This window comes from Manis javanica, chromosome 1, assembly GCF_040802235.1.
Source record: "Manis javanica isolate MJ-LG chromosome 1, MJ_LKY, whole genome shotgun sequence".
Taxonomy (NCBI): Eukaryota; Metazoa; Chordata; class Mammalia; order Pholidota; family Manidae; genus Manis; species Manis javanica.
The window spans coordinates 11,167,177-11,182,710 of NC_133156.1; the positions used below are offsets into that span (position 1 = coordinate 11,167,177).

The window sequence follows — 15,534 nt, forward strand, 5'->3', positions numbered from 1 at the left end:
AAGAACCTTGAGTTTGAATACAGTGAAAGCAAGCTTGGCTGGCACCGGCAAGGCTGGAACTGGGTTTTGAGGACAGGCTAGCACAGCGTTTCCATTACTTGAAGAACAAATTTGAAATCTTCCTTGGGGTATATATGCAAAATGTGAAACAGATGAGCAGAAGGAATATGATGCTAATAACCCATATGTTTTAATGATACCTCATTCAGGGGAGCCGACTGTTTGCTATAAAACATCTAGTATTTGAATCTGACAATTAGGAAATCAGAGCTTGGCTAAGCTGAAAATGGGTCGGAAGTTCTAGAGTCCAATTCAACTTGCTTTGATGGGAATGATGAGCCATGTAATTTAGTCATCCAGACTAGATGAAATGGGGAAGTTTGTGTGGTTCTAAAAGATTAAGAATTGAGATGTCTTAAGTCAGTGATACTGAGAGGCCCTTGACCTGCATCAAGGCCCCAACTGTACCAGCAATCTCATTAAATGTGTCACTACCCTGTACTTGAAGTTACCAAAAAAAAAAAAAAGTCAGCTTCACTTAGAAGTGTCCATGATGATGTAGTAAACCTTTAAATCTCAACCTCTGAGTGCACATCATTTTAATATTCTGTATGATGGAATGGAAAGTACTCTTAAAGCACCCTCACTGCATACAGAAGTGCTATGATCTCAATAGTTTGAGTTAAGCCTTTTGTTTTCAGGGGACACTATTTTTCCTTGAAAGAATGAGTGACAGGGCGGTGTGGTGGGCTTGCCTGCGCCAGCTGAGGGCGCAGGCCTCTGGGGCTCGGGGCTGGCCGCTGCCGCTCAGGGCAGGGCAGGTGCGCCTACAGCGTTTCTAAAGTGACCTGTTTACACCAACTTCATTGGCGGTGGTGAAGACACCTGTGAACGCTCTGGTGACTCTCCTTGCCGGGGGCCAGAACATCGGGTCAGAAGTTGAGCTTTCCACTATTGAGAGGGGAAAGAGCTGCAGCTGCTCACTGGAGAACTGAAAGATCGAGATAAAGGGCTCAATGATATGGTCGCAGCACATCAGAGACAACTTCTTTCATGGGCAGACGATCAGCAGAAAGTGCTGAACGTTGCAGCAAATTGGGAGGTGAACTATGTCAAAGAACTGAAATAATCAGGTCACTCACAAAGAAGGTAAAAACCTTTGAATCGAATCAAATTTAATGCCAAACGGCTCTTCACAAGACTCAGCTGCAGCTTCAGGAAACGGCTCAAAAGGCAACTCATTCCTCTCCTCTCTGAAGACCTTGAGGCTAGAAATGAAAATCTCAGCCGCACAATAGTGGAACTTTCTGCTCAGGCAGGACAGTTGCAAGCTGGAGAACAGTCTCTCACTACAATGATAAAGCTAAGGAACAAAGATTATTATTGAGGCAGTCAATCACACTGCAGACTGTTCAGGTAAATTGAAATGTTGGAGCATATCTTGAGCGATGCTAAGATGGTGAAGACTTGTATCGAGAAAGAAAAGCAAGATTATAAGCAGAAATTGAAGGTACTTAAGATTTAAGTCAATAAACTAAAAGCAGAGAGAGAAAAAGGGAAGATGAGTTACTGGATATCGCAAAGTCAAAGCAAGAACGCACAAACACAGAACTGTGTAATCTGATACAGAGTTTAGAAGTCTCAGAAGAGTCAGCTCAAAAAAATACTTGTTTCAGTAATTGAAGAAAACAAAAGCCAACTTTATTGTTCACTGTGATCATGGAAGCCAATTTCTCATCTGTGTGGAAGACAGGAAGCAGACGTCAATACCTAATACTTAACGTTGAAAACAAAAAGAGGACTGTAATCCTTCATAAGCAACATTGAATACCAAAGGGAAGCAGAAACTGAGTTAATTTTTAAACATCTATATTTTGTTTGCTTTAAGTTAACCATTTTCACGTGTAAGAAATCAGACCTAACTGTGTAGTATATACATACAGACTTGGAATTATGCTAAAAGAGAAAAAGACTTCTCTGTAAAGATGCAAGCTATGGTTAAATACTAGAGAAGCTCTTTAAAAGTGTGAACATCAAATAGAGAACCCTTGCATATAAAATGCTATTTTCATTTTCTTGTTTTTTTAAACCTGTGCATACATTTAAATTATAACCAAGAGTTTATCAGAGTCAGCTCCAAATACATGAGAAATAGTATTCTTTTGAGGTTTTAGCTCTGGTTTTTGCTGTGTGAAATAGACATAAGATGGTATAATATAACATTTTTAACTGGAAAATACTCCTCAGTTACTGACAATTGAGGTCCTTCTGTCCCAGAGCCGAGCAGAGCCCCATCTTGTCTGGGTCTGTGATAGTCCCATCTACTTATACAAACAAAAGCTTTATGGAATATCAAGTTTTATATGCACTTTTTTTATCATTAAAGACTAAAATAAAACACTTAAAAAAATGACTGACAGTTAACTGTGGTTATTCAGATTTGGGTGTTTGTTGGGTATTTGCTTAAAAATCTGGTCACTGAAGGAAAACAGAAGGTATTTGTTGCCAACACTAACATTCAAGTTTAAAGTAAAAATTAGATTATTGAAAACTTGTGGCCAACACCATGGACTTGATAGCTTCTCAAAATCTCAAGGCTTTTCTGATGAGAGAGCTGGTGATATTAACATGTGCTCTTTGGTTCTGCATAATAATGAAATGCACCAACATTTGGAGTATCTGCATAATTCAGTGAAGAATTATTACTTAATTCAGCCCATTTTTTTTTAGTAATCAATGCATGTTGCCACCAAACCATGCACAGGTAAAAAAAACACCCAGTGAGAGAGTTCAAGTAGGACACTGGATTTTCTGTAACAGTATGAATCTGAAACCAATGTGGCTTCAGGTTCCACTGCAACTCACCTGTAAGAAACTATGCTTGTCAAGAAACTCAAACCCACCATTGAAAGGGCTGTATAAATACTCCCCCTTTGTCCACTTACATATCTCTGTAAAGCCAAACTTCACAATTTTATTTTGTAATGTTGTAAATATTAGTAGTCTAGCACATTCTGAACAAAAGCTCTTTGGGATCCTCAATTTTTAAGAGCGTAAAGGGGTCCTGAGATCAACAGAATTGAGAGCCCTTGCCTTATATGAACTAGACACAGTTAGTGATGGTGCATCTCATGCGTTTGCTTCCCTGGCATGTTTACCTCATGTCTGCTGCTTATTTTTTTCTAAGTTAGGCTGTGTGCTCAGGAACTCCTGGCTTTAAAGGTTCCTTCCACTCTGTTCCACATCTCCATGGCAGAATCTAAGCCATGATAACTCAGGAATATCAGTTAGGGAGAGTGTCTGGACTGATGAAGAAGGGGACCAGCATTCCCAATCACTGTACCTATCAAGATCTGTTAAGAGTTCACTGGGCATTAACTGCCAGGCAGTGCTACAGGCTCTGAAGTAAGCATGTAGCATGATATGACAGAGTCCAAACAATTTCCTGGAGAATACTTGATCCAGAGCAGAAAGGATATTAACTTTTTTTTTCATTCCTGCCAATTGGCAGTAACTATATTAAGAGGAGCAAATGAATAGTTTCCCGTGGGTTTGAATTTAGATTGTTATGCTACTTGATTTTCCCACTCTTGAGTTCCTTGCCCAAGACCATAAATCCAAGAATTTCCCAGCATCATTTCAGGAGTCTAAACAGTGTCTTAACCAGCTGCTGAATGTTGATGGTCTCATGATTCCTTCAAGGAATTTTTCTGTGGGTGGGGGAAACCACCGCCTATGACTCTTCATTGAATATTGAAAGCTTGCCTGCAACAATGAAAGGAATAGTGTGGAATTCTCAGAATCTCAATACAGAGAAACTGCCTCCTTTCCCATAAATAAGGATGTGACAAGCGAACTCTCTATTGCCTTCTTCCTTTCTGTTTAGTGAAATGACTGTTTTTGATAAATGAGAAAAGCAAATGGATGGTTCCAATGACTGCATGCACTCAAGTCATTTCTCCCAACACTGACTTCCTGGTTGAACTGTGGCACTTACCTGTTGCATGATGGTTAGAAACAGAGCCAGGGTAAAGGTAATTTTCTCTAGCGACACACTAAGCAATATCCTGAACGTAGCTTCGCTTCATGTGGCATGACCCTGGGGAAATGCCAGGCATCCACAGGTCCTCAGCACTACTGGTCCCTGCTGCAGGCAGGTCAGGTATCCAGGGCTTTAATGAGCCCCATGAAACTGAAGTCAGAAACAATGAATTTTGTGTTCAGTTTATCCTTACTCCCTTCTGCATCAGGGTTAATTAAAATAGTCAATTGACTAGGTTGAGTGGAAACCGGTGGGTTAGCAGAACACTTTGGACTAGAGAAGACACCAGAAAGACTTCTGCATACAGATCAAATTAGCATACTCATTAATGGAAATAGTTTCTCTCTAATATTGTGAGCATCTGGTCATCAATGAGAGAAACCATGTACACTTCTGGCCCTATCAAAATACCGATATGAAGGAGCTGCTTTTTTCTTGCCTCTGAACTAGACTGCTTTTGACTTTCGTTTTCATTAGGTTTTTTTAAGTTCTATTTTCTGAGCAGTTCTGTTCAATTTAGTGACTTCACACATAGCACAGAGGTGAGGTGAGTGTCCCTGCTCTTAAATGGTATGATCAAAGCCTGCAAGTCCAGGGACTTCCATCAGTTACCCAACATCAAAGGATTTGCTGCAGGCTCCTAGGAGTTAAGTATCTTTAAAGAGTTAAATTAATATCTTATTTATGAATAAGGTTAAAATGTGAATTTCTTCTTTCTTCCAATGAAAAAAAGTATCTATGAAGCTTACCTTTCCAATCTATTCAAACTGAGTCAAAGAAATGAGTCAAATGCTCCCTGGCCAAGATTATATCAAATGCCCCAGTATTCCCAGTTTTAGTGACCCAGAAAACCAAGGTGAAGTCTCAGACCTACTGACGCAACTAAACTGAATTCAAGGATGAAAACCAGACCCTGCACAAGGGCAGTCCTGTGGGGCAGGGCCACCCTGATGTGGTGAGTGTAGCACTCCTATTTAAAAGTTTGGTTCTATTTGGGGGAATACTTAACTCTCAAGTGTGAATTGTTTTGAGGTGATATTGCTCATGAAGGTTCATGCTCATAGCATGAAGTTATATTGCTAGATTCTCCCATGTTCCCAAACTTCTGATGCCTTATTCGCAACCCAAAGCCTCTGTACTCTCCATTACTACAGGAAGGAAATGAGCAAACAGCCTTTCCTCACAGCCCCCATGGATAAATGCAAAGCAAGGTATTTGTAGCCACTCCCTGCGAAACCACTGGCCGATGCACAGACAGACTGATTCCGGCCACACTGCACGTCCGCCTAGGGCCATGTGGTGGCTCTTAGGAAACAACAGGGCCCAGAGTACTCAGCACAGAGGACCACGTGGGTGAAGAACCACGTGCATATGGAGAAGAGTGACCCAAAGAAGCACCTTGCCCAGAGACAGCATGTAAATACAACACAGAGTTCCTTGGAGACCTAGAAATCTAATCAGGTTAGAGTTGGCGTCCAATGGCAGTTTCCTCAGGTCTGCAATGAACTGAAGAACATTGCAGGGAACATAAAATAGAATTTTCAGTTGTTGACTGAGCATCACCTGAGAGAGAAGACCCAAGACGATCAATTCCTCAAGGGCAGGTCGTATTCATCTTTGCATCTAGTGCCTGGCACAGTGACCGGTATGTAGCGCGTGCTCCACAGCTGCTCACAAGTGGTCTGTTCTATGATAGAAACCTCAGTTATCAGAAACTTTAATTTTACCAGATGTCCCATAGCCTGTAAGTCATTTATTTTTCCTTAGGTCCTTTCATCTTCCTTTTTCTAGTTCAAATGTTTCAAGCATATGTCTGGTCACCAATGTGTTTCGCCCATTGTCCTGATACCTGCAAAGGCCCCAGAGAATGCCTACAAGTATTCTAGTTACTGAAACAGACTATTTCCCCAAAATTAACATACTGGAATTCTGGCTGATGAGATTTGTTAGCATGACTTAGTACACTAGAGTCAGGGCAGCTCCAGGTAAACTGATGTAATTCAGTTTCCAAACCAGTAAGCTAAGGACAAGACCTTGGTCTGTATGAAATCCCTCAAGAGACCAAAGCAAGCTGAGGTGCTGACCAAGGGAGGCCAGCCTCATACAAACCAGTGCGTCCACCGAAGGACTGCCCACCAGCAGCGCTTCTGACTATAATTAAATAAGCAAATTACAGCTATAAAAACAAGTAAAATGAGCTTTAACACTTTTTGCCGCTTTGAACGGTACAAGGTATTGAGAAATGGAAGAGAATGTAGCAAACTGGGTGAAAATATAGGTTTATTGATTAGCAAGGATTGAATTTGGTTGTTACTCTGTGAATGTAAGCAAATTTTTTGAACTTTCTAAATCTCAATTTTCTCTGTGAAAGTGAAATAATAATATCTGTCTCATTAGGTTGTGAGGTTTGAAAGAGAGAATCTACATAAAGGTTTTAAATTTCTCACTGCTGGCAGTATAGTGGACTAGAGATCCTAACAATCCTCCCACTATAGAATACTTAAGAATGTTTGATTCGATAAATATTTTTTTAATCTTTAAAAGTATATGGATAAGGTAGCAAGAGAGTAAAGCATTCCTCTGAAATCAGGAACGTAGCTATAGAATGAATCCAAGGAAATAAGAGATGATTAACATTCAGCTATCCTGGTAGCATCTTCAGTCCCAGAGGACCTAGAGCATTAATCTTAATGGAAACATGGGTGTGCAGATTACCAGAGACTACTACAGAAGGACAACACAGAGAAAAGCCTGTGCCCTCCGAGAAATGTTAAACAAGGGAGAATGTAAACACCTGATCCAAGCAGTAGACAAGGAAAGTTATCTGTCTCGGTCTTGGCTTTTAGTAGAAGGAAAAAAGTCTCCCCTAAATCAGGTTGTCAGATTTAGAAATAGGGAGCTAGGTTTTCTAGGGAGGAGAAACTATTACACATGTTACTATAATGGTGGATACATGTCATCATACATTTTTTAAGATCCACAGAATGAACACCAAGAGTGAGCCCTATGCAGACTGTGGTCTTTGGGTGATGATAATGTGCCAGTGTTGGCTCATTGACTGTCACAAAGGTACCCTTCTGGTGGGGATGGCTGTGTGGCTACAGAGAGGAGGGGGTCTGTGAGAAATTTATTTTTGCCCTGAATCTATAGTTGCTCTAAAAAATAAAGTTTATATACACAAATATTTGGCACTCAGTTAAATCTGAATTTTATAAAAGTAATATCCTTATACTAAAGCATTATTCATTGTGTATGTGAAACTCAAATTCATCAAGACTATTTCATATGGCAAACCCACTCCTGAGAATCCATGACTCTGGGCCAGCCTTCACATGGATTTGGGTGCTGGATTCACATTATCTGTCTTAAAACCTGTCAGCTAAAATATTTATATTAAATAGATCCAAATTTGTATTATCCCTAGGTGTCTGGTAAAGGCAAACATAACTTCTACCTGTAAAAATGAATATTTTCAGATGTCAAAAAGTTCCCACAAATACATTTTAAACAAATACAACTTAAAAATTTTTTTTAAATACAAGGAAATTAAAGAGCCACAGGAAAAAAATAGTGGACCAGACTCACCAGGCTTTATCAAATACAGGAAATAAAGTCTGTACATGTTTAAAGAAATAAAAGAGGAAATTGAAACCCTAAGCAAGAAAAATTTCTTAAATGACCAGAAACTTTAAAAAAACAAACTTAAAATAGAGCAATATAATTATTAAAATGAAAGCCTCAAAGCAGCTGTTCAATAGCAGGTTATGCATAACGGAATGAAGAATCAATGATCTGTAAGACAGAATCCATCACAGAGAGAGAGAAAACCATGAAGGAAGGTAAAGAACACTGACCCTTGAATCAGAAAACCAACGAACACTCACCTGACATTCCATCAGTGGGCAGCAATGGCCGCAAAGGAGAGGAAATCAGAATTTTCCAAACCAGATAGAAGTTATCAATCCTCTGAATTAAAAAGTCCAGAGAATACCAAGCAACATAACTTTTTAAAAATCCACTCCTAGACACATTACAAAGAAACTTAAGAATGCCAAAGTGAAAGAAAAGATTTCAAAGCAACCAACAGGAAAAGAGAGATTACCTTGTATCTCATTAGACACTCAGCTGACTTCACAACAGCAAACATCGGTGTCAGAAGGACGTTATCAACAGAGTACTAGGGCAAACAGCTACTAGTTGAGAATTTGCACCCAGCAAACCTATCTTTTAAGAATGATGGCAAAATATGGACATTTTCAAATAGATGCATTCAGATAAATTGTAGTCAGCTTACCAGTAAGCGACCCTCCCCAATAGACTTCTAGAAGAATTTACTAGAGGAGGAAAGAAAATGAGCCCAGATACAAAAAGGAATGATGAGCACAGAAAGTGGTAACCACATCAGTAAATCAAAACAAACGTTAATAGGATAAGATAACGGTAATAGTCTGACATGTAAGAATAAAAACAAAACAAAACAAATATTTACAACAACACACATTCGACCAAAATCAGGTCTCACAAATTTTGATAAGTTGTGCACATATTCCCCCATCTTCATTTGTCCCACTCCTGGACGTCCTCCCATCCATTCCTAAATGCCACCTCCCCGTCCTGCCCTTCCCAATGCTGTCGCTCTCTTTTGAAACACCACAGCATTTTGTTTCCATCTACAGCTCTTGTATGTCTTGTTCTGCTCTATAATGCAAATGAACTTACACACAGACATACACACCTATATGAGCCATCTGAATCATCTGTTGATATCCCCTCTTAGAAGAAAGTGCCTTTTCAATAATATGGACCTAAAAGTATTGAGTTTAACTGCGGGATATCTTAATTATATGTGTAACTTTTGTTTTAATAACAATAAAAACTATGCTACTCCTTATTACATTGCATTATATTTTATATATCAGATTATCTATACAGTTTACACCAAGGTTTGTTGAAATTCAAATATTTAGTTTAAGATTCAACAGCTCCCTCTCGTGGCCCTTGAGGGATTTGGACTTGCTGGCTGCAAGAGTTAATAGTCAAGCCAGAATTTCAATTTATTTTTGGAACTTAAATTTCAAGTGGTTCTCAACAGATTTCAGTTTTGATGTTATTAAGCACTTACTGGTGACTAGTAAATCTCATTTAGCATAAAAGTGTCATTTTTACTCTAAGAATAAATATAAGCAGTTATTCAAATTTACTTAAAAGGTTTCCATCTCAAATGACTATAAAGCTGCATGTAAAAAATAGTAACATATTTAAGGGTTAATAAATATTTCATTAAGGTTAGAAAGCAAGTTTTCAAAAAGTCACATACAGTTTTCCAGTGCATGAGTGAGTATATCTGAGAGCTCAGTGACCATACACAGCACTGTATTTTTGCTTTCTTCATAATTTGGAACAATATTAATTACAAATCAGTTAAAAGATTAAGTATTCTACCTATACAATCAAATGTTCAAGCTTGAAATGGAAAGACTTAAAGCAAGGAACTAAGTAAAATTCCAAAACATTAAACCCAAAAGTATAGCTCTTACCAAGGCCCAAACCCCTCAAAGCTATGGGCCGGGCGTTGGGGGGGTCGGGTTCATGCCAACAGGGAAAAGCTATTTGGAGGAGGCCTACTTCTGGCTGTTGGCAGGTCTCTGTGCTCCAAAGGGGGCTTCTTAAGGCAGGAGATGGGGGCAGCCCATTGCACAGGAAGGACTTATGCTTCAGTAAAAGTAACGTCTGAATTCTGACGTGCGACAAAGCTCCAGCCGGCCAGAAGACTCTAAAGAAGGACTCCAGCGGGAGGGAGGCGGATGTCGTGAGCTCCAGCAGACCTCAGAGGCTCCACAGATGACAAGAAGAAAGACAGGGGCTGCACCCATAACCCTACCTGCGGTTGCTAAGGCAGCACCATTTGGAAAAATTAAAAGTCTGTGTAATAGAAGCTTTTCCTGTATGAGGACTGTCTCTTTCCCCTGGGTTCCCACTGTTGTACAGACCTTCTCAGCTGCCTAGGATTCCAATAATCATTCCCAAACATCATGATTTTTATGAACAGATCTATAGTTTCCACCCTATAGTTGTATTTCTCAATAAAATCTGACCTCAGAGAAGCATTTTCATGAAGGACATTTATTCTAATTGTGGAGGATGCACAAGAGAAGGAAAGAGAACTTCCTGTTTGGTCAGTTAGATACCCATTTAGCATCTGACATTAGAAAAGGTTTAGAAAGTATATAAATTATCACTAAGTAAAGAGATTTTTAAATAGTAAGTTTACCAAAGAGCAAAATGGAACAATGAAAAACATGTAGGAAATGGAACTAATTCTACAGCTGTGAAACTTGCAGTGATTACACAGGATGTTATCAAATGCATTATACAGCTCTTTTCTTTTTTTCTTTTTTTTTTTGGTATTATAACATTCATTAAAATAATGCTATGGGTTAATAGAAGCAAGCAAAGAACCAAAGAGTTAAAATACACAGCATGAAACTACTAACGTAATAAAGAATAGACAAAAATACATGACAGCTGTATGGCAACATACAAGCAACACTCCCATCTACCCATGCTAAAACAGTACATAATACTGTCAGAAAAAAAAGGCTTAAAAACTACACATTTTAGTAAGAAATAAATTCAATAAAGAACGATAATACTGCGAACCAAGGCATTCAAAAATTTCAAAAGTCATGCTTGTTTTCAGTTTGATCCAAAATTTTGTCAACTAAATTTTCAAAAGTTTGTTCACAGCTAACATTACTCAGAAATGTCACACATTTATTTCATACATTTACTTCCCCATAAAAGACCTTTGATACACATCTGAAATGTGCAGGTTTAACATAGATGAGATGAAACTGGATCAAATATCACCTAAAGGGGTTGAATGTCACATATTTATTCAACCTACCAGACAAAATTAAAATCAAAATGGCACAGCATATATTGTAAGTATATCAACTGTATGTGTAACAGAAACACACAGCAGTGGCACATTAAACCAAAGCTAGCTGAATACAAGACAGTGAGTGTCTATTGCCTAGTAAATAAACTGAAAACTTTTCCAAGTGAGACAAGATGATGGAAGTCACCACGCAGGTGCTCCCTGAACTTCCTGCTGACCTCTGACTGTGAAGCTGTGCATGTGTCAGAGGGAGCGAGCTGATGAGCTGGGGACCCACTGCCACTTGAGATTTGCCACATCTGGTCCCGAGCAGTTACTGATTATCTACTTATGTGTTTAGATGTAGCTCTGTGCACAAACTGCTTCAACTACAAAACCGAACTTCATGAGAAACTGGAAGCTTACAACTCACATGTAGTTGAGTATCTGTATGCACAATGATGCTTGTTTTTCACATTCTTTTCAAGTTAAAAAAAAGTATGTGGGAGGGTGGTGTGGGGGGCGTGGGGGCAGCTTCAGTTAAAACCAGCAGAGATGGATTACCCAAGTGATCTGGTGTATGACAGAAAGTCTGATTAAGTTTGGGTCATTTAAAAACACTGTTTTCCAGAATGAAAATCACAAAGTTTCACTTCTGTGAACAAGGTTGTTAAGTATACTATTACCTCCAGTTAATAATTAAAAAAAAAAAAACACCTTAACACTCCCAATCCCTTTTCCGAATGAAATAAAGCTCTGATTTTGTCTGTAAAGTGATGTTGGGATCACACATCATTTTCATTTCAGAATCCTTTGGGCTAATATTAAATAGCACAATAACCAAAGCATTCAATTATGACTTGGAAAGAAAGATGTTTTAAAACTGTCAGGCATTAGAAAAGTTATCAAACATTTTTCACAATATCAAATTTAGCAAATTTGTATCAAGATAACGTGGCAAAATTCATATAATTCAAACCATCAATTCATTCGGCTCCCCTCCTGTCTTCTCTCACATGCTGGGCGACGGAGGGACACGCATCAGCTTGTACTGAGGGAGGAGCTGATCTTACCAGACACTCGATAAATGACCATGAAGGAAAACAAGGCACTTTCTTTTCTTTAGACTTATTCCAGTACTCACGCAATAAAAAAGAAAGACAAAAAGGCCCTTCCAGTGGGGTCTCTGCTCTGCTCCGGGCGCCTCCCACCGCGGTCGGCCCGCGGGACCCTTCGCGGAGGGGCTCCCGGGCGGGCGCGCCTCTGCTCTGCTCCTCCTCCTCTGCATCCCTCACGGCGCCTGGGCCGGGGACCCTTCTTTGGCCTCCGGTTTCCGCTCCAAGCTGTTTAGCAGGAGGTCCTCCAGGTCCCAGGACTCTCCCAACAAAATTAAAATCGGGATACTCCTTCCCAGGCACAGGAAGTCCCTCCCGCACCTGAACAGCAGGCCCCGCGGCCCCGGCGGCTCTGCCCGCCTCCCCCCGCACCGCCGGGGCAGGTGTCGGCGCGCCGGGCAGTCCGCTCTTCGCTCCGCTCTCCGCGCGGCGGCCGCTCGCGGGGGCCGGAGACGCCGCGGGGGCTGGGCGGCTGCTCCCGAGCCGCTCGTCGGTTCTCGGCGGCGTCAGGTCTCCCGGGGGCCTCTCGCCCCTTACCTCCGTCTCCCCGCCCGCAGGCCCGGCCCCGCCGCCGCCACCCCCGGGGAGCACGGAGGGGGAGCACCGACCGGCGGCCGCTCGGGACCGGCACCCCGTCCCGCCCCACCCCCGCGACGGGACGGCCGGACGACACGCCCCCCGCGCCGTCCTCGCGTGCGCAGGCCCTTCCCACCCGCAGCCCGCCGCGCTCCCGGCCGCCGGTTCAGCACCGCCCTCCCGGGGCCGGCGGGCGGGAGGCGGGTCTCCGCGGCCGAGGGCGGGGCGGGGAGGGGCAGGTTAGAATGAGCTAAACATAGTCACAATTAGACTTTTGGAGGCATTTTCTATATGCTGGACACTGTGCTAAACCTTAGAGACAACACCAATTCTCACCATGCCAATACTGTGTAGGGAAGGGCAGCCCCAGCTGACAGGCTCACAAAGAACAAATTGTGCCACTAAAACTTGCAATAAATGAAGCATTTGCTTTCTAGACATGAATGAGATGTGGCTTAGTCCAAGAAGGTCAGAGAAACTGGCTTTTAATACACATGGAACAATCCACTGATAAATCTCTTTCAGGACAGACCACAATTTACACAGAATATAATTTTTATAAGGTCAGATGCTTCAAACTAGACCAAAGAGAAAATCTGGGCTGCAAGACTCAGTTAGAAAGTGGGAATGGTGCTATGCTGACAATGCGCAGTCCCTAACCTACACTTTCTGAGAAACAAAGAAAGGACCTGCCTGTTAGGAAGGATGTTGTGGGCTGCCTTGTCCAGTCAGGTGCAGCCTCTAGTCCCCTCCTGTGAAATCACCTGCCTGGTGGGCGGGTGCGGAGGTGGGCCTGGCCGCAGGCTTCCCGAAGAAGCTGGGAAGGACATGGGGGGGCGGGACACCTGGGGGGGCGGGACACCCTGGCAGGATCTGGGTGGCTGCGAGTGGCTTTGAGCAGGCCCTGGCCTCTGGGACTCAGAGCACTGGGCTGGCCACCACACACTGGGTGCTGAGGGCCCTGCAGAGCCAGTGCCCGGGCGGCATGAGCACTGATGGATGTGCCCACTCCAGCCCTGAACCGTCCCTCGTGGTGGTCTACCTGGTGCCCACCACCTGCAATTGTCAGTGGGCCGTCCCAGGGGCCGGAAATTCTACCACGACCTTTGACCTTTGGAGATGTCTCCAATGGTGGAGGGGTACTGACCGGTGGAGGGGGCTTTGTGACACGTGCGCAGGTGACGTCACAACTGCAGTTGTGGGCCAACTAGCTCACTGTGTGCTTGGCCACGAGAAGAGTCAGAAGCAATGGAGACGCTCTCCCAGCTTCACACTCTGGTTTCAGATCCTTTGGCGCACAACTGATTGACCCTATGGGCAATTTTCTGTCTAAGCTCTGGGTCCCAGCCCGCCGCCGGCCTCTGTTTCTCCCACCCCGGGAGCCCCCTCCTGCCAGGGAGCACCCCGCCGTTCCTGTACCTGCTGACTGCCCTGGTCACCTGCTGATCTGCCCGGATCGTGGGCCGCTATCAAGGGCTTTTTCCATCCAGCCACGGACGCGGTATCCTTTCCAGCAGGCCAGATGCTCCCCTATGGGCGTCCTGTGCTCCAACAACTGGACAGACCCGCCGAAGAAGCGCGCGCTCTCAGCGCATAATTACAAGATATCCGGACACTTAGGAGCCAGCAGCACCCCTTCTCCTGCAGGGCAAATGCGGAGGCTCCTGCTTTTACGATGTCAGCAGGGAGCCAAGGCTAGGAAGCCAGTGCCGGCCAGTCACCTCCCGCTTCCTCGCCCAGAAGTGGAGGTCCACAGAGAGCCTGCAGAAGGGGTGACAGAAGAGGAGGATCACGTAGAGCCCGCAGGGCAGGATGATGATAACAGGGGCCCCCATGGCAGTGGGGATATGTCAGCGACATCCAGGCCCCCAGACACCAGCAGGGCTCTCACGTCCCTGGAGTGCAGTCCTGGGCCTTTGGACCATCACCCTGGGCCCCCAGAAGATGGCTCGAGTGAGATCCCCCAGATGACTCGGGTGGGCTCCTCCTCCGAAGACCACAGGGCCACCACCGCTTCTTGCAGCCCGTCTGGAGACGTTCCGCCTCCTGGGAGGCTTGATCCAGAAGCAACAGTGCCCTCTGACCCCGGCCCACGCTGTTCCCCGCTGCCAGAGCCGTCCACAGAGGAAGGGCCGGGTGGAGACCACCCGCAGACTCACCACCGCCTGGGAAGGAGATGCAGGGAACGAAGCCCGCCTCCGGTACAGGGCAGCAGGGGTAGCCTGAGCGCCGGCCGCTCCCCTGCCGGGGCTGGAGGAGGGGGGTCAATGGTCGTCAGCAAGGACACTCGCCTGGGCAGCTGTGCGGCTGACCGCGGGAAGCGGAGCCCGAAGGCTGGTGGTCCTGGAAGTGATCCTCCGGGCCTCGGACTCAGTGCAGGGCAGGGAGAGGTGCAGACAGACTCAGGGAGCCCGGGGGTGGGGCAGAGAGGCGGGGTGCTGCCGAGAGGGAAGGGGAGTCCGCGCCCCCGGCGCCCTGGGCCCAGCCCCCGCCCCACTCGCCCTGTCCCCGTCCTGCCCGGGGTCCCCGGGGCGGCGGCCCCCTCACTGAAGTGCAGACAAGGCGGGGCCCGAGGGTGCAGAGCTGTTCTCCGGATCACAGTCAGATGCCTGCTCACCAAGTTTCCTGCCCTTCCAGAGAAGCCGCCCTTCCCGAGGCTGTGTTTCCGGGCTCCCTGTGGCACCCCGAAACGGCCTTGGCGTTAGTTCTCCCCTAGGGAACCCCAGTGCAAGTGATGTGTGTCATTCAGGGCAAGGCAGGCTCTTTCCCCGCCCCTGGAGGCAAAGCGCCTCAACCCTTCCGAGAAAGAGGAGCCAGAGATGAAAGAGCCCCGGGCCCCGGAGTCCCCCAGGGACAAAGTTGCTCACAGCTGGGAGCATTTGCACGGAACTGTCCAGGAACAAACGTAACCAGACCTCTGC

The 15,534-nt window shown here is 44.5% G+C and overlaps 1 protein-coding gene across 1 annotated transcript; it reads right to left on the minus strand.

Annotated features, from left to right (window-relative positions):
• Positions 1-1,150: 1,150 nt before the first annotated feature.
• LOC140843079 (uncharacterized) lies at positions 1,151-14,448 on the minus strand. The gene is made up of 4 exons (XM_073211232.1): positions 14,288-14,448; positions 13,378-13,430; positions 12,067-12,819; positions 1,151-5,729 (listed from the first exon to the last, which is right to left on the minus strand). The coding sequence occupies exons 1-4, from the start codon at positions 14,446-14,448 to the stop codon at positions 5,629-5,631; spliced, it is 1,068 nt and encodes a 355-aa protein (XP_073067333.1). The 3' UTR covers positions 1,151-5,628.
• Between the last annotated feature and the right edge of the window lie 1,086 nt (positions 14,449-15,534).

Coding starts and splice junctions, on each gene's coding strand:
- LOC140843079 (XM_073211232.1), bottom strand. CDS start 14,448: ATGGGGGCCCCTGTTATCATCATCCTGCCCTGCGGGCTCTACGTGATC. Junction 13,431..14,287: donor CTTGGCTCCCTGCTGACATC/GTAAAAGCAGGA, acceptor TGTCCTTCCCAG/CTTCTTCGGGAAGCCTGCGG. Junction 12,820..13,377: donor CGCACCCGCCCACCAGGCAG/GTGATTTCACAG, acceptor TCGGCCGCGGAG/ACCCGCCTCCCGCCCGCCGG.